Raw genomic sequence first — 25,968 nt, 5'->3', positions numbered from 1 at the left:
CTCAAAGTTGTTCAAATAGGAATTTGTTTTTAGGAATACGGATGTCTTGCGTCAAGTTTCCCAAGGAGGATGGAGCAAGAGAAACTGATCCAACATCAGCATGTGTATTCTCACTGGAATTTCTAGTCTCCCCAAGCATGAAGTCAAAGAGGTCAACTTCTTCTTGAAGTGCCCCATTGCAACCCAATTCCAGGGCCAAAAGAGCCAAAGGGAACTTTATGGTACTTATGAACACGGGTCACAATTTCTCCCAGGCAATATTATACCACTTCTCATAAACAGAAGAATAATACTTCATGTTTACATAGCACCTTTCTTCTAAGGAGCTGTGCAGACATTATTTCACTAATCCTCACAGGTTTCTTAAGATTTGCAGACGGAGGAATGGCATATAATGAAGTTAAGTGTCTCGGTTCTCTCAAAGAGCCGGCGAGCAGTGGACTTGGGAACAGAACCTGGTTCCCAGGCTGGGATTAAGGGACCAGCCAGGAAAGTTCGTTGCTAAGGCACAGCATTAAAATTTACAGGTGTATCATATTAGAATTAGGTTAGCTCTGACATGACTGTTGAGATTTTAGGAATAGATCAGTATGTAGTAGAGCTGGTCTGGAAATTTTCTGGAAAGTCAGGCTACCTGTGTCAGACAGGTGAGGTCTCCTGCCACGTTTCTGCCCTGGGGTAAGGCAACTTAGGAAAGGTGCAATGGGAGGAACAGGCCAAGACTTAGCAAGCAGACCTGACTTCAAACCTTTGAGGTTCTAGAGTGCAGAGATGTAGGCAAAAGCTGAAAAAAGAAGTGTTTTGGCAGCATCCAAAGATCCAAAGGCAGTGGATTCCATTCCGTACCAGCAGTTCTGACCATTGGAAATGGTAAAATAAAATGATTACCTCTCCGGAATGTACAGTCAGGGGAAATCCTTTGCAAGGGAGCATGAGCACTCAGAGAGGAGATAATACAAGCTTGTGCCTGCCCCAGCCTGTCTCTTTTGGACAAAATCTGCTTTCAGAAAATAATAATGGATCAGGGGCAGGGAGGGGTGTGGTGCTGAGATAGCCCAGTGGTTGCCAATGGCAATATTAAATTTGATTGATGATTTATTATTTTAATTAAGCTTTTGTTTGCTTGTTCATCATTACTGATAGTACAATTGACTTCCCCATAACTCTTACACGGACAGATCCAGAAGAAAAAAATCAAAGGCGGTTTGGTCAGCCACAAAGCCTAAGTGTACAAGTGCGAGGCTCTGGGTCATGTATCTCAGTTCAACAGGACTTGGGAAAAAAATGGAGACAAAGACAAAACTAACACAACCATTTCTAAAGTGAGGAAAGGGAAAGGGGAAAGAATCCAACTCCCCAAAGGAAATGGTGTCCCAAGACCTCTTCTCTTCCCGAGCTGATTGGGTTTAGCCCAGGACATGGGAGGTGTCAACTGTGGGCTTTGCACAATGTGCTTTTAGCTTTTAACGTACCATTTCCAGATTTTTCTGTAGGCCTGACCTCCACTGCTTTTGCAAATCCTTTCCATAGCCAAGACCACAAACAGAGCTGATCCATCCTTAGCCAAACAATGAAGTGGCATATAGTTCTCCAGGCAGGTTGCTGAATTATTAAGAAAAATAGTACATGACCATTTATAGAAAATCTATTATGTGCCAGACTGTGAGGAACACATTTTGTGTATTTAACCCTTGCAACAAACCTAAGAAAAGCACTAATTCACCCCCTACCCCATTTTATAGATAAGTAAACTAAAACATACATAGCTAGCTGGGGCCGACATTCAAACCCAGGATGCTCTACTATCACAGACTGTGATTTAATCACTGCGCTACACAGCTTGGTTTACAGGCTAAGATGAACCATCTCTCCCTTGCAGCTAAGAATTTAAATGTTTGCCTTTGTTAAGCACCCCATTTTAAGACTCTTTATAAACCTTAGGGCTTTATGGTTTCATTTTGAACAAACAGGTAAAAATAGCACCTTTTAGAAAAGACAGATTTTTAAGTCTCTGATTTAAATAAAAACTCAAAACAAGTCCCAGTGTCTGAGTGCCTGGTCATTGGCAAGGCCCAGAACCTGGACCCAAACCTGCCAAGTCTTCTTGTTTCTTATTTGATTTGAACAGGACGGTGTACTCTCTCCTGGGAGGCTTGCAGCATCCCACAGCCATAATTTTGGAAATTTAATGTTAAAATAATCTTGCAAGAACATCATGCAATTCATTGTGCTACATCTGGGAGTGTTATTCTTTTTCCCTCCTGTCTAGGCTCGGCGAACCTTTACCCCAGAGACCCAAGCCCTGGCAAATGCTGCCTCCTCCAGCCCAGCTAACAGTGCAAACTCTGAACAAAGCTGCCCTTGAAGCCCGACCATTTAAAAGACTTTATGAAGCCCACTGGGGCCCCCCGATTATTTTGCAACAAGTCATATCCCATGAAGAAATTCACTTCTCTGCAACACAAAACAGAAGGAGATTAAAGAAAAAGGCAGGGGGGTGGAGGAAAGAAGTGAGACCCCCTGCTGCTCTGTCTGGACAGAATCGTGTCTTTTAGTACCCATATCCTCTACAAAGACGATGTTCTGATGATATATTGCCTTAATACATCACTAAGTGACAGTGTTCTCCTGATCCTATACCTTGAAAATATGACACGTGCCAGCAGAGGCAACGGGGGATTAATAAGGAGGCCCTTTTTATATTTAAGTTACCTAACATTTCAATTTTTTTAAGGGGCTTTAGGTTGTTGGAGGGATTGTTTTGGGTCCTATTCTGTTTAAGGGTTTAGGTCTGGTGTTTTTTTTTTTTTTTTTTTTTTTGGCCTTTTCAAGGAACTCTCAGAACAAAGAAACACGGGCCATTAGAATGTCCCGGCTGCTCAAGAACAGCTCTGATTTAAAACAGGGCAGTGTCAAATAGCTCCTCATTCTGTTTAATCATATTTTGAAATAGAACCAAAACATTAGAGATGGCAGAACACAAAAGAAATAACCACCAAATAAAAATAGTAGCCCAAAGAAAGTAGCACTGCCTGTTTTTTATTATACTGTGCATCGTATAATATACGATGGGCCTGCTGGCAGCACCACATTGGGGTAACTGGAATGGACTGAACACGAAGCAGCCAGGGATCCGGCCTAGTGGGCCCTGCCACACGAACGCAGCTCTGCCACCATACCCGGCTCCCAGAAGCGGACCACAAAACCCAAAGGTAGGTTGTGTCCCACTCTGCCTTTGGACAGAAGCCAGGCCTGTGAACTGAGAGGTATAAATGGTGGTTTCCTTCCTTTATTTTACCCAAAAGCTTAAGCCAAGCCGACCTTTCTCTCCCCAGCCGAAATGTGGGATGGGGTTGATGCTGCAGAGAAAACCTTTGAATGACTCCTGACTTGGGAAGAATTTGCAAGCCAGGGGCAAGGGAGAAGGAACCCTGCAAAGCAACGCGGCATCACGTGCGAGTGGCCCAGCTGCCTGTCCGGCACCTCTGGTTGTTTTACACTGCTGGGCGCCCTTCAGCACTTGATGAATAATAAATCCTCTTCTTCCTCTGCCCAAAAAGAAAACAAAAAAGAAAGGGGCGATGAAACTCTATGACTCTGTTTGTGCCTTTCTGGTGAGTTCTTTTGAACTAGCCAGAAGATGACGGGCCACATTTTGGGGGTCCAACTCCAGCTACCAGCAGGACCTATGGTTTGCAGGGCATCAGCTGGGCTTCCCAGTCTCGGGGGGACAACACAGACTGTCCTGGCCAGGTTGGCAGGGGTATCGCAGGGAGTGAGGACCGCAGACTAAAGAGCGAAAAATGGTAATAAAATTAGAGTAACTCCATAGGAAAGCTCATGGCATGATGTTAAGGAAGGTGATTCCTAGAGATATTATTTTGACTGTCCCTTTCCTGACTTACCACGAGATAAGAAGCTGGGCTCTGTGCTATAAAAAGACTGAGAACTCAATGGACCCTTTTAATCATGCACATAAATGTCTCTCTGCCAAGGGTAGAAGAAGAGTGATGCGTGCAGAACATGGAAACCAAATGTCCTGGACCCCCTCGGCAATTGATAGTGGCAAAACTGCTTCTTCATAGGACCAGGTCAGGAGGCTTGTCACCCTCACTGTCATCACGTGTCACCCTCCTGGATCACGCACCTACGGGGAAGCCACCAAGTCCTCAAGCACCCCTTATTCCTGTGGGTCAACAACAAGCCACGGAGCAGAGGAAACAGAGGATTTTTTCATGGACTGCCCGTGAAAGCCTGCGCGCTGCTGGGAGTTACAAAAATACCTGATCTTGACAAGTAAATGGAGCCGACATCCCAGGGAATAGGCAGGGCGAGGAGCTGCTCACAGCCCATCTGTCATTTTGACAAAGTAACTTGCTGGTCACCAGTGAGACACTTTTAAAGACATCTGCACAATTGGCCCCGACCACCGGCAATCACAGAGCCTTTCAAGGGGACCCCTGGGATGCAGGCAACCAGCTTTAGAACTGGACCGTCCAGCCCGGCCTGCGGATAACGGTGTGATGCCTCAGGTGCTGCAAAGATCTCTGCACCCGGACTAAACGTACACTAGTACTACCTAGAGAGGGTGTCCCGTCAGTCTGAGTAACCTCAGCAGGGCAGCAAGGGGGCAGGAGCTCTCCAGCTGGCCAGAGCTCCCAGAACTGAAAATGTCAGCCTCGGACAGACAGCCTCCCCCATATGAAGGCAATTCTGCGAGCTACAGTTGGTCTGACTCATCCACCAGGGCCATTAGCAGTGTGTGCTCGTCACTAAAGCTTTCCCAAGGGCCACATGCAGATGTCAGAAAGAACTGGAGAAGCCACAGATGTATTTCATAGACTTAGAATGTAATTTTAATCCACTAGCTTCCATTTTCAAGCTCATTAAACCATCAAGGAATGCCAAGTTTGCAAATAATCCATTTCTGAGATGAAGGCATTATAAGGCCATGAAAGTGGCCAGTTACCTCCAAAACATTATTAACATAAACTTGCTGCTGAAGGGATTCTCACACAACATGCGCGCTGTTTTTAAAAGGAAAAGATCAACCATGATTATTCATTAGTATGATTAATCATTAGTATTTAACAAGGGTTTAGCTCCTCAGAAGCTTTAACATATCTAAAATACGATAAAAATGTCCACCAAAAAACAAACAGCCATTAGAAAATGTGACATTTTGGCTATAAACATAGATTTTTCTGGGAGTTAAATCTTTGCAGAATTCAGATCTATCTGGCTGAAAAAACATGAATCTGTTTCACAAATATTTTTGAGCTTCTGCTGTAGGCAAGGCATGATACCAGATGTTGATGGGAACAAAAAGTATGAATCACATACATCTCCTGTGCTAGAAGAGCTTCCAGTCGTCAAGGGCGAGGGCCGGAGCAGCGACACAGCTCGAGCACCTCCCACGTTGCGACACGAGTGTCAAGAAGTGTTGGTCACCAGTTCAGAGGAAGGAATGGTCAGTCTCAACCAAATTCCACTGCCACGAACTCCCTGAAATCATCCAGATCCTCTTGGTTCGTTAGACACTGCACAGGCTGCTGAATGAGCCTTTTAAAAGTTCTGTTATACAATTATCTCACTGAGGCAGAATTTGACCTACATTTGTCAGCACCTGGGGATTTGACAACCCACAAATGGACCTCCTTCCCATGATGACATTTCAGAGCTCTCCAACTCAGGTGTGGCAGCCCACTCAGTACTGCAGGAGGTAGAACAGTTTGTTTCATATACTTCGTGGGAAAGAAAATAAGACATGCTTTCTTCGTGCCATTATGTTCTTACTCTGTGAAATTGTAATACTTAACACACTTTGCTAGTCTTTCGTCTGTAATGTATTTTAGGTAAACTATAAAACACCAACATACTGGACTTTAATGTACATTCCAAAACCAATTATTATCATGCTACCAAGCCCTGTATGAATAGTATCTATTTTTTAAAAACAGTTTTCTATTTTAGGAAATAATTTTATTCTAGAATTATATTGCTTATTTTACAGTCTGTGTTGATTACATTATTCATTGGAGAAACTTTTCATCTTTCAATGTATTTGTATAACTTTCCCACCATCAAACAAAGTCACGTGAGCTATGAAAAAGGCAAGTCATTGTGGCAGAGTTTAAGGTAGAAAAGAAAGTTCATAATTTGTTTTGGGGGAAGAGAATTAGATCTTCAGATTATCAAATCAAAAAATTAAACGCAAATGGCTTGGATTCATCCATCAAACAAGTATGTACTGAATGGGACCAGCCCTTGCCAGGCACTGCGGATAGAGCATGAAGGTGAGAGGGACCGTGTCCTTACAGAGCTGACAATGGAGCAGGGAAGACCCCCAGGGAGCACATCCGTGCATGGCAGGATGGGCACTGGTAAGGGCTCTGGAGAAAATGGACAGGACAAGGGAACACAATGACAAGGTGTGGGACTGCTGGGGACAGTGGTTGGAAAAAGGCCGTCTAACAAGGAAATGTTTACTCAGAGACCAGGGTGAAGAGACAAGAATGTGTAAACATATTGGATAAATGGGTTCCAGGCACAGAAAGAGCACAGGGTATGGAGAGGATTTGGGGTGCCATGCAGGAGTGACAAGCCCGGAGCACAGCAGGAGCACAGTGAGTGAGAAGGGAGGACGCTTTTTGGGAGATGAGGCCAGAGGTGGCATTAGGATCCAGATCGCCAAGGGCCTTGTAGGCCGAGGTTATTCTTCAGACTTGATTCTGGGTGAGATGAGATGCCACCGGAGGGTTTTGCTCAAATAAGTGAAATAATTTGTATACTTTCAAGAGGTCATTGGTTGGTAACATTAATACATTGTCTGAAGGCAATGGTGGTAATGGAGGTAACAGAGGTAGTTAGAAATTACCCGATACATTGTCAGAGTTTTGCTGTCAAGATTTGCTAATCCATTGAACACAGGATACAAGAGAGAGAGGAATCAGAGAGCTCATAGTTGATGGCCTCAGAAAGTGGAGCGATGCAGCCAGCATCGCTGGCTGGCGAGAGCTAGGCTTGGGGAATGACATCTCCATTTGGGCCATTTTTGGTTTGAGATGCCAGGTAGACACCCAGGTAGGCATTTGCATATATGAATCTGGACTTGAGGGTGGGGCTGGGAACATAAATGGGGGAACTATCAGCATGTAAGTGGTTTTTAAGCCATGAATCTTTATAAAATCACCTGAGGAAATGAGGGTAAATGGAGAAAACATCTTGGTTGCATTCTGGAGCTCTCCAGTATTTAAAGTTTGAGAAGATAAGGAAGATCCAGCAAATGGAAAGAGAAGCCAAATAAATAGAATTCTTATAAATCCATCACACAAATACTGAAAGCGCTCCATACACGTAAGTCCTTGTGCACATAGACACAGCCACATACGTGTGCATGCACAACTGTATGTGTGTGATCGCTGGTTGAGATCATTACATTAATTCAGTGACCACCAGAGGTCACCTTCTCTCAGCACCTGCCACTGGGCTAGGTGCTTAGTGACCGAGAGACCTCAGGATGGGACTGTTGCTGCCCACTATTTGAGGCTCACAACAGAGGCTGTCTTGGCCCCTGTTGGTCACTCCTGACCCCCAGTGGTAATAATTACCAAGCCCTCCAACCTACCTCTTGGAGGGAATAGACTTAAGTGTGAAAAAATGTCGACTGGCTAGAATTGCTGAGAATGCAAGGGAAACTAGGACCAATGTCCCCAAATGACAAAGCTTAGTGACCAAACAGAGCTTAGTGATCAAAAACTAGGTGAGTATTAAAGAGGGGTGTGGGCGTGAGAGAACATTAAACGCTTAGGAGCAGTAGAAAGAAAAAGAAAGGGAAATCTCAAAATTGAAGCTTTCCTTCTCAGTCACAGTAAGTCCTGAAGCCAAAACCCTAGGTTAAACAGAGTCCACAGTCAGACCCTGCTTTTAATTTGTGATCCCAAAAAGAGTGACTCAAAGCCAGGACCATGATACTCATCTGCAGCAGGCTAACTAGCACCCAAGGATCTAGGGGGCCGCCCACACACACAGGCAGGCACCGACCAAGAAGCAGAGAAGCCAAGACCCCACAACCAGCTTGGGACTCACTCTGGAAGCAATTGCAAGGCAGAGGTCAGCGGAGAAACTGAAGCTAACACTATGTTGCAACTTTGGGATTAGTACTCTTCTCTGTCCTTTCAACATAATATTTCCTTCCCACATATTTGAAGGCTGTTAAAGTTTCCCCTGGGCATTCTCTTCACCAGGCTAAATCATATCAGCACATCATCATTAGTGAAATATATCTCCTAAACCCCCACCTGGAAACTTGACATCGCTCTGAGCTAGCTGGCGATCTTCTCACAAACGGCTGTCCTCTGGCTCTCCACCAGATCACCCGACTTTGCAGAGGTCAGTGAGCTCCAAGCTGCACATTCTATCCATACAAATGTCTGGCCCCCAGTGTGTGGAGGAGGAACAACCACCTCATGTAATACCAGTTTGTACATTTCACTGTGGGGCTGAAACCAAGCATTAAAAACTGAGACTGAGAAGAACTAGACACGAAACTTGAGAAGCAGTGACATCATGGAATGGTGGCACTAATAACAAAGAAAGAAAATAACATAGTAAAAAAATAATAAAGATGAAGATGATAAGGATGGAACCCTGGAACAATGGAATGCCAGCCTAATTTAAAACTTTAAAAAAAAAAAAGGATTCTCATTTAAAGTATGGGAAACCGCTGGCTGGGCATGATGACTCAGGCCTTGTAAAACCCAGCACTTTGGGAGGCCAAGGCAGGAGGATTGCGTGAGCCCAGGAGTTTGAGACTGGCCTGGGCAACATAGCAAGACCCCATCGCTACACAAAATAAAGGATGAGAAACTGTCTAATCACATGACAAGAATTATATGAAGGTGACATACATGAATCAGAGCCTAGTCAGGTTGACTTGACACTCGTCCTGAACAGGGAAAGGAAAGTATGGGATGAAATAGGGCAACATAAGAGAGAGAAAAGAACTAACATTTCCCAGAGTGGTTTTGTTCTGGGCAAAGAAGGAACCTGCTGGATATAAGCTGCCAACAAGAGGAAACGGCCTCTTGGAGAGGTTTTGGGAATGGAAGGGGTTGGGGTGGTGAGTTGCCTCTAGCTACGGCCTCACCTGGCCCTCCCCCCTCATCGTTTGCCTCTGGTTCCTGCTGGATCCCACCAGGTCAGTCATAAAATCCCGGCTTTTTTGTCAAATTGCTACATCTAGCTGGTTCAAACTGAAGAAGCAACAAACACACGTCACATCAGCTTCATCTTGCAGCTGCTACCCACCCCAGAAAGACCACAGGAAACAGAGTGTATCCCCGTGGGAATCCGACACAGGAAAAGGCAGGCAGCAGCTCAGCGGGTCAGCTCGTCCCACCCAAAGGTGCCAGACAGGACTCTACCTAGGCGGACCTCAAGGACTGCTGAAAACATAATCCCCAGGGAAGCTGTTTGCTGGTGCAGGGTGTTTTCTCAGCCGTGTGGTTAGGAGGCATTCTCTGAAAGGGACAGCCCACAGGGGGCCAGGATTCCAGGTCTTGCACTGTGGTCCCACCCCTCACTGATTTCAGTGTGCGCTTTGTCTTGCTTTGCCTTTTTTGAGCCCTCATGATATCAACTATGAAACAGGTTTCTTAAGAACACCTACCCTACCTCACGGCCTGGCTTTGAGCAAAGTGAAGTTCAGCCTCTCCTCAGTTTTTGAACACTGTTTATTTGCAAAATACCTGTTGAGACTTAAAGTTTGAAAGGTGCTATTCTAGACGTTTTGGGTGACAGTGAGAAGAATCAGACACTATTCCTACCCTGAAGCGGCGTAGAGTCCAGTAGGAGAGATAGCCACATAAAAAATAAAAACTCAGAGGAGGCAGGAGGAAGGGTTATAATAAAAGTAACCAACATATAGGTGTCAAAGAACAAGGGATTAATTCTGATTGGATGACTAGGGGAGGTTTGATAAAGATGACATGAAGAGAAAAAGGAGTATCTCAATAAAGATAGTTAATGTGCAATATAACTGTGGGAAAGCTCCACAAAAACATTATTTAAATGATACTTGACCTTCTATAAAGTTCTATCCTAACAATAAAATTTCAACTGTACCTAACTACTTTTAAATGTAAACATAACTATTTATGTTTATATTGATAGATCATTCTTTTTCCATTAAACCTCAGTTGGGAAGAGTTTTTCAAAAATTGGCCCCTGCATAAAAGTCACCAGAAGCATTTATTTAAAAATGGAGATTCTCAGGTCTGCGCCAGAGCTAGCCAGACCTATTGAATCAGAATCTCTGGAGTAGGGCAAGAGAAATCTGCATTTTTAGCAAGCTCCCTGGTGGTTCTTATGCACATTAAAACCTGAGAGCCACCACTGCTGGGGCCCTGGTGGGAGAACAGAAGAAACTGAAGCAAGATTCTTACCACTGACCTGTTAACTTGTTAATGAATGACCTACAACTGCGCAGAGAGAAGACACACAGTCAAATTGAAGTGTGTGAGGGAGGAAGGGGCAGAGGCTGCCAGTGAAGGGAACATAATCATCTGCCCTGTGTCACCGGTGTTCAAACACCACTCTATGGGCCCCCAACACACATACACAACTATTGGTTTCATCACACACTCACACTTTCATTTTAGACTCTAACAATAGAAGGTAGTTTGCAAACTAAAACCACCATCCCAATGTTACATTGAATACATACATAACAACATATAAAACCTAGTCAAGGACTCATAGGTGGCTCTGACTAATCAAATATTCCAGTCAAGAGTTAATATCTCCGGCTTGCATAAGTTAATCAGTTTTCAAAGAACTGTAAAGCAATAAAAGGTAACTTCAAAACTATCTCAAACACAATTTAATTCTCTTTTTGTTCATGTAAAAAGCATTTCTGCAATCTTGCAGTGCCTCAGGACATTATTAACATAAATGCTCAATAAATACGTGCCACGTTTAATGACCACCAATCAATCATTTTCCTACGCCAGTCCTGCGATGCAGTTCCCACATTTCCTGCAGAGCCCCTACCATGTAATCCCCCACTAAGCTGAGCACCGCCACCCCCATCCTCCCCCCTCTTCCCCACCACCCTCAGAGGGGGTCTTGAGGATGTACAGAAGAGCCCATTAATTCAGAGTTGGAGGTACACAGATTGAGAGGCATTTTGCTATATCACCACATTTTAGTTTTAGTTTATGAACGCAGTGGAAATTTACTCTGAATTTAAAGGCCTCCTCACTCAGGTGCATTGCAATAACCCCGGAGGATAAATATCCCCCTTGAAAAACGTCTAAAGATGCTCAAAGTATACACAAGGTCAAACCACATAAAACTGCTGTTTCTATAGGTCAATGCCAGATAAATATCAAAAATTCATAACACTGAAACCTGGGGGCTCTAGATTTCTGTAACATGGCCACAAGTATGCAAAATAATTTAAGAAAATTTCACATTGCCCTGGCTTAGTATATGGTTTACATGAGACAGAAAAAAAAAATTCAGTTTTCAATAAATCCCAACTATCCCCCTGCACACACAGGCACCCACGGAGGAAAGGAAGCAATGCCATCTGGTACATGCATTTCCAGCACATCCCAGCAGGGATAGAGAGGGCTAGTTTCTCCAGCAGAAGCCACCCCCAGACTAACGAGACTCACAAAAAGGGCAGGCTCCTGCCCCCTTCCCAGCCATCCAGCTCTGCCACAGGTTCTTCCGTTGCCCCTTAGGGACAAGGAATTCCATCCTGGTGCTCACCTACGTGCTAATGGAGCTCCAGCTGACCTCTGGGGTGGGGGTTCCTGCTGGGCACCAGAACCACTGTTTCCCACACGCTTGAAAACAGGAAATCACCACAACTTGAGTCTAACAGGCCCCATTCCCCTCAAAGGGCATAAACAGGAGCCCCTGGCTGGACCCTACTGCTTTGGCACCGCAGCTCCCAAGCGGGAGAATGTCTGCTTAATCTCTTATGTCCTCTCATTCAGGAAAATAGTGTCCCCCTGAGACCAAAAAACGCCGCTATGTGAATGCCTCGATGCTACTGCTTTTACGCCATAAATCCACAAAGCAGGAGCGACCCGGCAGGCTGTGAGTGCCTCCAGAATTCGTGCATTTCTGGGAGGCAAAGGAACACACTGAGGCAGTCGAATACAGCACTTGGCACTCACAGCTTTTACTGCAGAAACTTTGAGCACTTCAGGCCACTGATGCAACGCAGGCTCTGCCCTCTGAGCAGAGAGGGGACAATTTTGACATCTTGGCACAAATAGCTCTGTTCAATTAGAAAGTAAAACGGAAAATGAGTCCCCACGTATATTTTTTAATAAGACACTCCAAGAATAAACATGGTGAAGAATGAAAGTGTAATTACTTTGCTCACGGCAAAGAAAGCAGAGAAGGGTTAGAGGAACCTTAATGTCATGGCTGCAGTCCATAGATACACATGCCTCAAAGAGGAACCTCGGAAAATAGGTTTAAAAAAAAAAATGTTTAAGAAGAATGGAGGAAATAGATTAAGATAAAGAGGCTAACAATGCTTCTCACTGAGTCCCAAAGAAATGGAAGAGCAGCTTCAGTTTTTCATGCCTCCTTTTTCAGGGCCAGGCAGGTCTCTCGTCTCTCCTGGAATCAGCCTTCCCGAGGTCACCCACCGCCAAAGAGGCCAGCAGCACCACCGGAGAGGCCGACAAACCACACAGGGTCTCAAAATAAGCTGCTCACCCTACGCCTACAGGGCTAGCACCCATGAAAAATCATCTGGCCAAAATCTATTTATTTGACCAAGAATACAGGAGTTATTTTGGAAGTAGGTGATTTTACAAGTTAACATGTGATGATTATTATCTTCCTTATTTTTATTATCACTGTCCTTCCCTGTGAAGTGGCCCTGGGGTCCCACCACTCGTGGTGCAGGTCCTCTCTCACAGTCGTTCCACGGTTATTCCACCACAGCAGGGCATCTGGGGACACACTGCGGTCAGTGAAGATGCCACTTGTCCCACCTTCTCATTTTCTCTTGTTGAGTTACCTGCTTGTTGAGTTACCTTAAAATTGCCAGTCGGGTTACAGATCTTTGAACTTTCATTTGGCAGATCTGGGTTAGTACTACCCATTACCTAACATTTAAAAAAAAAAAAAAAAAGCTCATTACACTACACGACATGTATATACAATAAGGCCTTTGTCCTTAAAAGAAAAACATAATTTTCAACAGAGTCTGCTCCCAGAAGCCAAGGGAGCTAACATCCAAAACCTAATATAAACATAAAGACTTGTGTCGAGATTTTGGAGTCAGCCTCAGTGAAAGGGGCTGGAAACGACGGGGGCGTGCCAGCTACAGGGATCGGGAGGCATTGCTCGCTGTGACTTTCGAAAGTGGAAGTCAGATAGTCCCAGAACCTCCCTTTGCTCCTCCTGCGTTGTCACCTACAGTTCTGCTTTTGACAGCAGGATATTTCTTATAAGAGGGAATGTTCCTTTTATCACAAATAAAAGCAGGTCTTACTGTCTATATGATCCTATATTTTAAAATGTGATTACATTCCTTTTGAAGGAAAAAAAAGCATGTTTTCGTAATGATTATTTAGAATGTCTTTTATAGAGGAGGCTGACCTTCTGTGACAAACTCTCTGGGAGACTCATGTTTTGGAACTTGGAGTTCCATTCTGGGGGAGCTATCCTAAGTGTTAACAACCCACACTATAAACAGGAAACTCCAGCCTAACTCCCACTCAAGTCCCAAGGTTGTGGACCTCTTGCTGAAGCTTGGGCCCTGACAGAGATGACCATGACAAGGTTCTTACACTTGAGGACATCATGCCCAAGTCACGAGGCAGAACATGCTGTGAAGGAGAAGCAGCAGCAGGCTCCGAGGACAGTTGCAGGACGGCTGGCCCCAGGCATATAAAGCTGCGTGAATCGCAGGGCCCACATGTCCAAATCTAGTCACGCCAGTTCACCTGGGTTGCCCCTTTACAGGATAAGGCCCGATCCCACAGGTAAGCACAAGTGGTTGGTCAGAAAGCAGGACACTAGGCCACTCTTCAAAATGGACGGAGCTCAGAAGCATCGGGTTCAGGGGCCCCACTCGGTAATTAGATCAAGCCCCTGATGCTTTGAAGATGAAAAAGAGAGAAGCAACCCTTCTTCCTAATCCCCCAATACTACCAGGGTCTTCCATCTTTCACAGAAAAGCAGTCACCTCTCCTGATATCCCATTGTCTACCTTAGAGAAATTCAGAGTAAACACATGTCATAGGTGTTGACAATAAACTGTAATAAAAACAGTCCATTGGATCACTTCTTAGAAGTATGGCCCAGGCAGTAATTTCACAGCCTGTCGATCATGGCAGTATCATTCCTGAAGTGCTCACCATGTTTCAGACCACGTTTTGAGAATTTTACATTTTTTAACTCATGATTCTGACAAGAGCCTCATGATGAAGAGAGAGAGATGGAGATACAGAAATAAGGCAACTTACCTAAAGCCATACAACTATTAAGGGGTAGAAACAGGAACCATGATGCTATCATTTAAGAATATATTCATTAAATCACGTGCTAAGAATTGGCTTATGGTACACACTTCAAATTCTTCTAGTCAAGCACTTGCCCTTCATAACAATTTCATTTACGCTGTTCACAAATGGCTTTCACAAACATCATTGCCTTTGACCCATTTGCATCACCTCAGTGAATGTCCGCAGCCAGCCACTTAGGTCTGCACTGTGGCTTGTCCAGCACTCACAGCTAAGGCTCAGAGACAGCAAGTCACCTGCCCAGTGGTGCACAGACACCAGGCAGCCTGGCTGAGAGTTGAACCCATACATTCCAACACCACGGCCCCCTCTCCACAGCTTACTCCCCTGACCAAATGGGCATAAAAAATTTCATGAAAAAAGAAAATATTTTACCTGAAGACCTAGAGTTTGACATAAAATCGTATCATAATATTTTTAAAGCATCATTAACAATTTAATAGAGCAAACCTGAAAGTTCATAATCATAAGTTTTTATATTAGTCAGACTCTTTTATATTGTTACTTTTATTCCTAATTAAAAAAAAAGGCTAAATGTGGCCTGGTCCATTTTACATTTAACTGTAGAAACATTCCAACAATCTTTGCAAGTATATTAGTTTTATCCATGAAATTAGTTTTGTTTTGGTATCTTTTAAAATTTCATGTGGTATTTATTCACTTTTGTTATGATCTTTTAAAAATCAAAGTTTGGAAAATTTGTGATTTTGGCATTAAATTTTCAAAATCCCTACACCATCTTAGTTTGAGATTCCTGCCAAATGAGCTTCCAGTGAATGCAATCTATGATCAATTCCATTCCGTGTGCAAATGTGCAGGAGGTACTGGGGATTGGGGCCATCTTTTACTGTTTCAATTAGTCTGAGAAAATGAAGGGAAATTTCCTTCTTTGATATCCTTCTAGAACCTTCACTCTAATGCTTTCCAACATTTAATACCACCAGCCTTTGTCTTCTTCAAACATCCTCTGCCTTGGCCTGTGCCTTCCGGGTTCTTCACCTGCCTCTATAACTATTGCCCATGCTCCTTCGTAGGTTTCTCCCTTTCTAACCTTCTCTTAGAAATAACCCTTCTAGTAAATACTATAGGCCCATTTATTAAAATCTCAATTTAGACCCCTTCCCAAGACAAATAATTTATTCTCAAAGTTTTGAAGTTTATTTATATGCATAAGTTAACAAATTGCTAACTTCTAGTCACGAGTTCCCTAAACTGAGATCAAGATCCATATTTTTAAGAGCCTAAAGGACTTTTCTACTTGGAAGGTCTATCAAGACCAATTCATCACATCTAAACTGGTTACTCCCCACCCATCCACACCCCTGACCCCTTCTCTTCCTACACTGTCTATGGCATTGGCTAGAACTCTCAAAATTCCCTTCAATTTGCCCCATCTCTCGCCTCTGCCATCTATTTTCTTGCCAAGTGCTGTCAACTTGGGCTCTCAAACTCCTCTGCAAGTCCAGGAGTTCTCAATGTCACAGCACATTGGTGCTCTTTGTAAAAGTGAGCCACCTAATTCTGATTAATATATAAAATGTGTGCTACCATTGAGCACACATACTATCAGGAAAATGCCTACCAGACTGAATGATTTGCCAAATGGCAAACGCAGCAGTGTAAGCCAGGGGTACCACCGTGAGTACGGTGAGAGAGCTGGCTCTCAAAACAGAACTCTGAGAGTGAGCTCTGGGAGGCGAACCATTCTACTCAAGTAGCAGCACCCTGCTCTGGAGACGCCAACTGACGAGCAAAGTGGTTGTGCCACAGGGACACCCTACAAACCACTGTAACGACGACTGCATTTTAGCTACTGTGTCTTGCTGAGTGTGGTTTGGTGTCTTTTAACCCAAATATTCTACAGCTGGAAAGTAGTTAAAGAAATTCAAAAGAATGAGCAACACTGGTGTATCTCAACACCTTTTTTCCATTCCCACTGCCCACCCCTGCTTCAGGTTGTTTATTCCCACCTGACCACAACACGTCCCTGAAGGCTGTTTGTTGTCCAAACTGCAGCCTCTGCACACTCCAAACATCCCCCACAAAAGCTCCTAGAGGCCTTTATATAAAATGCATCTTACTGGGTTGTGCAGCTGCACAAAAGTATTAAGTGGCTCCCCCCAGTTACAGGAATGGAACTGATATCTTTGTTATTGCATTCAAGGTGCTCCCGTGCTGGTTCCCACGGAGCTTTCTAACTCCAGCTCCATCAGAGCTTTGGACACATTGGACCCTGCCATTCCCGCACACCCCAAGCCCATACTCTTCTGTGTCTTTCCTCCAACAAAGCTTTGCCTGGACTACCTCTCCTCCCGCATGAAGGTCCCAGATACCTCAGTCAGAGCATTCATCTGCAGCCCCCTTAGTACTTGGGTTCGAGTCTATTATAGCGCTTTTCTGTCACTCCTGTAAAAACTTATTTATCCACGTGTCCGTCTCCCCATCAGGCTGTGGGCAAGAATCTACCCTATTGGCCTTTGTCTCCTCAAAGGAACCAGCACAATGCCTCAAACACAGAAAAGGCTAAAAATAATAAAATAAAATGCAAGGGGGATGAAGTGTGGAAAGAAGGAAGAAAGAATAATATTATTGAATTTATAACCTGCTATCCCTAGTGCCTTGAGTGGTGTTTTATAGAATTAGAACTGAGAATCAACAGGTCTTAAAATATACACCCAGCTCATTTGCTGATCTTAACTAAGTTCAACAAGCACACTTGACCTCCTCGTGCCATGAAAGGTGGTGTTATTTGTGTTCTTTTATAGCACAAAGGATTCAATATACCATCAGTTAGACAGAAGTACCATAGAAGAGGGTGCGAAAAAATGATATCCTTTATTTATTCAGTAAATTTTTATTAACTGGTTTTATTTTCCACCTTATTGGCTTGCCTGACTTTTCCCATTATCCCTCCCATGCTCTTTCCCTTGTGCTACCTGTATTCCAGGCTAGGGAAGGGACCTCTTTGCTCAACTCTATTTTCTACACTTAAAACACAGTTTACTGTTGATGTGCATCGTCAAGTCCAGTGCTGGGAAACAAAATAAAGCACAGTTGAAATGGGATGGGGATGGGGAAGGGGAGCAGTGAGTAAGTAGGCAGCAAAAACACACTCAGGTCTGGAACGGGGTCGAGAGACTTCCACAAGGCAGGCCAGGAAAATCCCCACGATGCCAGACCACTAGGCAGTTTTTCCAGAATTACAGTGCTCCCAACTCCCAACCCTGTCCCTCTGCCAATAAAAGTACAAGTGAAGGTGACCCCACAGGCACAGAGATGTAAATACTGTGCAAGAAAGGAGGCCCCTCTTCCATGGAAAGTTTTTTTTTTTTTAACGTTTAATGGAGAGCAAGGGGAAAACTTACACCAAGGCCCAAAGAACACTGGACCAATAAGGAAGCAGCCTAGATCAGCCCAGTCCAAGTCTGGAGGGGCAGAAAAACTCACTAAATGTTACCGGCAAACTCTGTTCACTGTTCATTCACAATGATGGGTGGGCTTGGCATCATTAGCCAGACGTCTCTGTCGGCTTCCCTTTTCATCCTTTTCTGATAAACCTTTGCATCCTATTTCATGTGAAGAAATGAGAATTTTAAAAATAACACCATCATCAACAACAGCAATGAAAACTCATTCCAGACAGCTTACTATATGCCATGCCCTGGGCCAAGCCTTATGTCTTGTATCTTATTTAATTCACACAGCAATTCTATGAGCTAGATGTTGATATCCATCCCATTCGCCAGTTAAGGACATTGAGCTTTAGAAAGGTGAGGAGATTATCTCAAGTTCACCACCAGTTAGATTTGAACCCAGGCCTGTCTGATGCTTGGGCCACAGCTCTTTGCCTAAATGATATGAGGCCAGCCAAAAGCCATGTCTTCCTTGGAAAAGCTCTCCAAATTCCAGACTTGCTTTGTGCTACAAGATCAAAACCACCCTAACTGCCCCCAAGGAGCTAGCCCCATGGAGGTTGAAACTACTCACTGAAACCCTTGAAGGTATCTGTAGATATTTTTAAGTAGTAAAGGACCAGCAGAGGCAAATTGGTTTAGCAGAGAAAGAACTGGCTCCCCATCCCAGTTATGTCTCTTAGTAACTGTGTGACCTCAGGAGACTTGCTCTGCTTCTCTGGGCCTGAATAAAGCATGGATAAGAATAACTGTCTCCGAGCTGGTCTTTGTGAATTTGCCAACACAATCCCATAAATTAGTTACCTTCCCCCAAAACTGTTTTATTGAAAGGCAATTGGTCACATTACCTTCTAAACAGAGTAAAAATTAAAGAATAAATAAATAAGATCACATCCTTAGTGAGCATCCCAAGTCTAGAAATGATAAGATACAACTCTGAAAAAATATGGCAACCTATGTATTAATATATGTTCATCCAGCCTGAGCAAGAGCGAGACCCCGTCTCTACTAAAAAAATAGAAAGAAATTATCTGGACAACGAATATATAGAAAAAATTAGCCAGGCATGGTGGTGCATGCCTGTAGTCCCAGCTACTCGGGAGGCTGAGGCAGAAGGATTGCTTGAGCCCAGGAGTTTGAGGTTGCTGAGAGCTTGATGCCACAGCACTCTAGCCCGTGCAAGAGTGAGACTCTGTCTCAAAATAATAATAATAATAATATATGTTCATATATCAAGTGCAGTATCTCTCTAATAAACACATCTGGACTGCTTTATATCTCTTCTGCTTTCTCTCTTTCCCACCACCCATCTCTCCTCATACATATACATACGAATTGAATCCTCATGCAATGTTATCTCCCTCCTTCTCAAACATGTGCCTAACACTTGCTCAGACAATAGATTTCTCTTCTCCAGCCAGTTAATTCAAACAATGAAAAACATGAGGATTTCATGGAGATAAGGCACCCGAGAGAATCTAAGATACTGGGAGCTACTTGTTTAGCGATAAAGGATTTTTGTGATTAAAAAAACATTAGACATCAGACAAGGTCTCCTCTGTTTTCACTATTTGGTTGGCTCCAAGATAGGTGGAGCCCTGATTCTTGTAACACTGAATTTCACATTGCTTTTTATAAGCAAAGGGTCCATTTCTACATTGCACCTCTGGATTTAAAAGAGGAAACTTCAACCTCAAAATAATGTTTTCTGCTGAACAAAATGTATGCCAAACTAAGCTATGACTTCTGGTTTTCTGAGTTCCAGCCTCCAAAGTTTTCTCAGGTTTCTAGTACGGGGCCCAACTCACTGGCTTCTGCCATTTCCTCCTATTCTACAGTCAAGTGGAAAAGGCTAAGAAGTATGAGTACCACTTATCACAGACAGTGGGTGGATTTGGGGACTTCCAAAGATGCAGGGAATCACTTTGGGTTCACTTATGTGGGTATGGCTGGCTCCTGTCGGCTATATTTCAGGGCAGTCACCAATGTGTTTTCCTACACATTATGGGAAAAATAATCCTAGCAAGAAGGGGGAAAAATGTCACACGAAACAGTAGTAAGTCTGGGCCTGCCTTCCTCAGCCCCATAAAAGACTATTTTGTAAGGTGGGGAAAAGTCATGCTTTGCTTTCTCACTAAATAATAAAGCACGTGCATCTTTTAACCTCAGTTGCCCACCCGGTTCTCTAGCTTTTAGGATGGTGGGCCAGCTTCTCACCTTCCCTCTAGCATAGATGAACCGAAGCTTTTTGGCCTACACACTTTAAAATGAGATTCCACCGCCAGCTAACAAACAGGTTGTTCTTGGACCAAGACTGGCTCTGGCAAGATGCTCGGATCCGTGCAGACGATGATAAATGAGAATAAAATTATTCAGTTTTGCTTCCCGTGGCCACTGCGCCCACTGTCATCCTCAAAACCTCTGCAGAAATGAGCTCACTCCACATTTGAAACATTTTGCAGCTTAAAAGTTTAAATCAGGCCAAGTTGACTTTGTGGGGTTTTTCAAGCTTCTCCTCTGTAATTACACACAGGACTTTGTGCCACCTCTTTCCTCCCAACTGTAACATTTTACATCTTTTTTAAGCATACCTTGAGGTTAGCTTTTTTTTTTTTTTTTTTAGTATATGTTATGAAACAAGATATGAGCTTACGCTCAGCCTTAGGTACCTTTCTGCCAAAAGGCTGGACCAACACAAACTAAATATGACTATTCTCTTTATCCAAAGTTCAGTTTAGACTATTACATACCCTCTTAATGTACATACATAAAACTAGCTCACGACTAACGCTCCCTGCAGGTCAACTGAAATCATAACGAAATGTTCCTTTCATATAATGTGATTAACAAATGTTAACTAAGTGAACTCCAGAAAGACTCAAAAGGAAAAAAAACAACATAAGAAACACTAAAAGGTAAAATAATTTTCTGTTTTCTCCTTGCTTTCTCATATCTTTAACTAAACAGGTAGCCTATTTCTCCTGGTTATAGGCATGTGGTCTAGAGGCAGACAAAACTGAGAGTGAGTTCCAGCTCTGCTATTGACTCAAATGCGACCTTCACAAGTTACTTAACCCCATAAACCTGAGTTTCCTCATCTGCGAAATAAAGGGACAAGCCCTCAAAGGATTTTCGTGAGGATTAAATGAAATAATGCAGGCTTAGATAACTGCCCAGCAAGGAAAAAGTGTTTCATAAATGTTTACTATTGCTCACATTATCAATCTGCTAAATATCTCTACCTTCCAGCCTAAGAATAAAAATGCCGAGCAGCCTCCTAGCAGACTGGAGTGCTTTGAGATCCATGAACTGCAGTGGGCCCACGGAAATGTGCAAGAGCGTATACAAAGAGAGGAGTGGGCATCCATCTATTTTGACTCTTACCAAGTCAGTACCGATGTTTGGGAAGCAATAATGACTGTGACGACTTGGGCCCCATAATCCTAAACCCCTGTGCAGATCATGATAACGTATCGCTGTGCCTTTCAGCTAATGAAAGAGCTCCTGGTGGGTAAGTCCGAGGGTAAGTCCTAAGCACGACAGCCAGAGTCCTGATGTTACATATTTAAAAAGGATTTCTGACATCACTCACCCAGGGTAGATACCTCTAAATATTACTTAAATATTAACAACATAAATGAACCCACTACCCTTCTGAATTTAATCGATACTTTTCTGGAATAAGTATAATTCCCACTTGAATTCCAACTGATACATCTTTTCAGATTTACTCTTTACCTTCAAAACCGCAGGATTCTAACACCTATCTTCTTATCACTAAGTCTCCCACTTTCAGAGAAAGGCACTATTTTCCACTGAGGTAGAAGTACTAAAAAGGAGGAATGGTGCGTGGAGAATTTTGCATAATGTTATTTGGGAACAGTCTGCAAAACCCAAACTGTATACGTAAACTTTATAAATGGGAATATCACCGAAGAGAAAAACAATATTTTACATGTGGAGCTCTCAGAACATTTAAATATTACTTGGTCAGGGTAATTTCCTCTGAAATCATAAGAGATTAAGATAAAATAATTCACTCACAGCATACAGATAAGAAAAAAAAGGATATACATATACACACACTGCATTTGTAAATCTACAACTGAGTCAAAATTTAAACTCAAAGCTCCTTTTCAGCAAGTTCTTTAGTAAAAGATCATTAATTAACATGACTACCCACAAACATAAAACCTAAAGAACCCTCTCTCTTACCTCTTTTTTATTAGGCACAATTTTATCGTGTCAGTGAATGCAGTGCATTTTTACTTGTTTCTGTTGATTTCCTTAGCCTCAAGAACCTGAGAATCATTTGATACCTGCAACCATTTATCACTGTGCAACATTGACCTTAACTTTTGTCATGAAAAAGTTTGGGTAGTGTAAACTCAGATGGCTTGGCTTTCGCCTAAGCAGAGATGAGTCTCTTCCATACAGCATGCTGATCTGATAACAAGTAGTCATCTATCACTTCTGGGCTTTGCATTTGACTGCCTTAATTTATTTCCAACAGGGTTTTGTGATGTGCTGTTTTGAATCAAGTTTTGCCAAAATTGATTGACATGTAAAACACTCTTAAGCAAAAATGTTGCTCTTTATGGATCTATATTTCATCTCGGAAATTCTTATTTATATTACTTAATCTCCCCCAAGTAGTTACTTCTTAGATGTATTGTTAACTATTAAAATAAATTGAAACAAATTATTACTTTTTTGAAACTGCTAGCCACTGCCAGTGTTAACTAAGCAGCTGACAGTTAAATGTCATTCTCTCTTAAAGATAGAATTGTCCTTTCTGACTAATGCTTCCAAATCAGAAGTAAAGATTGTATTTGAGAACTTAGGGTATAAAAAGCAAAGAAATCCACAATTACATCTTGTCCTCATGGGGTTTTTTTTGTGGCTGTCACCTCTATTTCCCCCATCAGGTATCTTATCCCTGACCTTTATACCTAAATGTTATCTCATTATTTTCCTGCTAAGCTCAAACTATAGAACCAAGGCAGAAAGTTTGGTGGCACCTATGATTTGGTGGCAGTAGCCATTACTGGAAAGACATTACAAACTGTAATTTTCACCAAGACAACATCATACAAAGTCCATCTTAAGTTTATTTCTATAACAATGATGACAAAGATAAGAATTTCCAGTTGGATGAAATGGAAATTGCCAAAGTCCACAAAACTCAGAAATTCAACTGGATTCAATTCACAAACTATGGGCAGTTATGTGCAGTTTTGTAATGACTAAAGAGAAGTTTTAGGATCTAGTTATATTATCACATTTAATGGATTCATCTTGTCAGAGGAAGCAATTGAATTCATATTACCTGATCTCCACACTTACCAAGCAGACACACATTATGCAAGGGTTGTCTGTGATAAATGGAATCTGGAGGACTTCACCTTCATTTTCACATTTTGCAACAGAACCTGAAATTAAGGGAAAAAATTTTTAGTTTAAACTTAGCTTAGTAGCATTATTACAACATTTTCCATTTTTACACTACTCCTTTTGGAAACATCTACCCAAATTTCTGAAAGTCTTAATGAATTTTACATTATCAAACTCACCAAAAACAACCCCTTGGGGAAAAAAATCCATTTTGAATAGTTTTATTTAAGCAGATTTTAAAAAAAACTGTGATATAGAGATAGATTTTCTGTTCTAAGATGATTTAAGCACAATTCCAAGTATTTCACTGGACCTTTAATAACACTCCTCTTTTATGAAGGCATTTCAACTAAACACACACCCCCATATGCAAAAAATTTAGATTGGCCATTAGGGCAGATTTTATATTTGAACAAAAGTCAAGATCCCATCAATGAATATCAATGCCTTTATATGCATCTGCCTTATACTGTCTTGGGTTGAAATCACGTTTTGAAAGGCAATCCTCTTTTCTCTTCTCTTAGAAATTGCCTTGATATTTTCTTTTCTGCACCAGGTGTCAGTAAAGTATGTCCTTCAGAATAGCAACTGAGGTCTTCACCTGCCTGAAAATATATAATTATTATATCCTGCTATTAGTACGTTTTTTAAATATGATAGCTTCTTTAAATTCAAGGTCAGGAAAGCCAGTGCTTTAAAAAGCACTCTTAGCACAGTAGATATATTGGAACCCCACAGAGTGAGAAAGGAGGATGTGAGAAAAACTGAACAAAATTTTTCCCTAATTGTGTAGGGGGAGAAAAGATTAAAATAAGCGTTGAGGAAAACATTAAAATAAATTTAAAATGTTCTCAAATTCAATAGCGGGATGTCTATTATCACTGCATTAAAGGCAACAGCCTCTCAGCCCTCAACCTCTGCACCTACTCGCAGCCTTCCCAGCCCCTTAACCCCCGGGCTTCCCTTCCTCGCCATCCCCATCAACCAGTGAGGGGCAGGCGCCAAGGTGCACGCTCCAAACCCTCCCGTGCCCGGGGCAAGCCAGCGCCTCCTCTCCCGGGTACCACACCAGCGTCCCGGAGGGCCAATCCCTCCGCCCCCTCCCCTACCTGTCAAGAAGGAGGAAGCCAGAGACATAGGGACCCCCGAGCAATTGAGCAGCAGCAAGACGCAGCAGGTAATCCCAGGCGAGCGCCGGCAGGGACGCTCAGCCAGAGCCCTGACGCCGGAGAACCAGAGCATCGTCACCTGGAGGGAATCCCGGGCGACGGCAGGTCCTGCGCCGCCGCCTCTGCTCCGCTGCCGCCGCTCGCAGTCAAAAAGGGCTCTCAGCCGGCGTGTCCGCGGGAGACAGTCCGCGAAGGAGGGGGGCGGGCGCCCGGGAGCTGGGGGGGGGCGGGGGGGCGGGGAAGGGGTGTGAGGGAGGGCGGGAGGGGCAGGCGAGGGGTGGGGGGCGCCCGGGGAGGAGGGGTCCTGTGGACGGGCTCCTCCAAAGCAGCTTTTTTTTTTAAGGGAATTGCTTGCAGCGGCTTAGTCGTCAGCCCCTCCACGCCGGAGAGGGGGCCGGGAGGAGGGGGTGTTGGAGCCGCCGGAGATGGACGGAGAGGAGCGGCGGCGCTGCCGCCTGGGCATTGCCGCCCTGCCGCCGCCGCCCGGGCTGCAGCTACCGCTCCCGGCGCTGCCGCCGCCGCCGTCGCCGCAGTGTCCTCCACTCCTCCACTCCCGCCTCCTGCCGGCCCCGCCGGCTCTCTGCCCGGCCGGCGCGCGCGCTCGCTCCGGCGCCGGAGACAGGGGCGCACCGGGCGCGTCCCGGAACCCGCTGGGGGCGCCCGGGCGCAGGAGGGACTGAGCGATCGCGGCGCCGGGAACGCGTCTCGGCCCGGCCTCCAGCCGGGTCCCCGGCCCCTCAAGGGAGGCCGCCGGCCCCGGGGCGCGGAGCACAGCCGGGCAGACGCGCGTCCACCGCCCTCGAGCGCCGCGCCTCCTCCCTTTCCCGGGGGAGCCCTCCCCCACGGGGCATGCCGCGGCCCCGGCGCCCACGCCCGGGAGCCCCAACCCTCCGAGCGAGCAGCGAACGGGGCTCGGGCGCGCCTCACCACCCCTGCAGGCTCCCGGGTGCCCCAACTTAGGGAAGGAGCGACAACCCCGGCCCAGGCGGGCCCCGGCAACTTTTCACGCCCTGCTTTGCTCCCCTCTGGCGGAGGCGCGACAGCGGACTCCCGGGGCTGAGCGCACAGAGGAGCCAGTGGCCTTAGAGATACGTGCTTTGTGCTTGTGTGTCTGCGCGTCTCGACAGTAGGAAGGACCGAGGTTGAAACGACATGCGAGGTCGATTAATAAATGCACAGAGGCAACCGCCTTTCGCCCGTAAAAGAGGAACAGTCGCTCCGAGACTCCTCCCTTCCAACCTCGGACGGACCGGGACGGGGAGGTGCTAGCTGACTAATCATTCATTCACCCGCGAAAGAGGGAGGGACCCGCCCGGCCGCTAATCTCTGGCTGGGGCCGCGGCGGCGGCGGCCGGGACAGCTTGGAGTTCCGCCGCCCCCGCCGTCCCGGCTGCGCCCTCCAGTTCTCTGCAGCTCGGGGTACCCGGGAGT

The 25,968-nt window shown here is 44.5% G+C and overlaps 1 protein-coding gene across 2 annotated transcripts in view; it reads right to left on the bottom strand.

Annotated features, from left to right (window-relative positions):
* BMPER (BMP binding endothelial regulator) overlaps positions 1-24,747 on the bottom strand; it is a 241,498-nt gene extending 216,751 nt beyond the window's left edge. Inside the window, exons 1-2 of one of the 2 annotated variants that reach the window (XM_045564642.1) lie at positions 24,478-24,747; positions 23,321-23,406 (exon numbers count right to left, since the gene is read on the bottom strand). In XM_045564642.1, the coding sequence (XP_045420598.1) occupies positions 23,321-23,406; positions 24,478-24,610 (219 nt within the window). In that variant the 5' untranslated portion in view covers positions 24,611-24,747. The remainder of the gene's footprint in view (positions 1-23,320; positions 23,407-24,477) is intronic. The other variant, XM_045564643.1, reaches the window with a different exon arrangement.
* Positions 24,748-25,968: the final 1,221 nt, after the last annotated feature.

This window comes from Lemur catta, chromosome 11, assembly GCF_020740605.2.
Source record: "Lemur catta isolate mLemCat1 chromosome 11, mLemCat1.pri, whole genome shotgun sequence".
In the NCBI taxonomy this organism is placed as follows: Eukaryota; Metazoa; Chordata; class Mammalia; order Primates; family Lemuridae; genus Lemur; species Lemur catta.
This window is presented reverse-complemented; position numbering and strand designations above follow the sequence as displayed.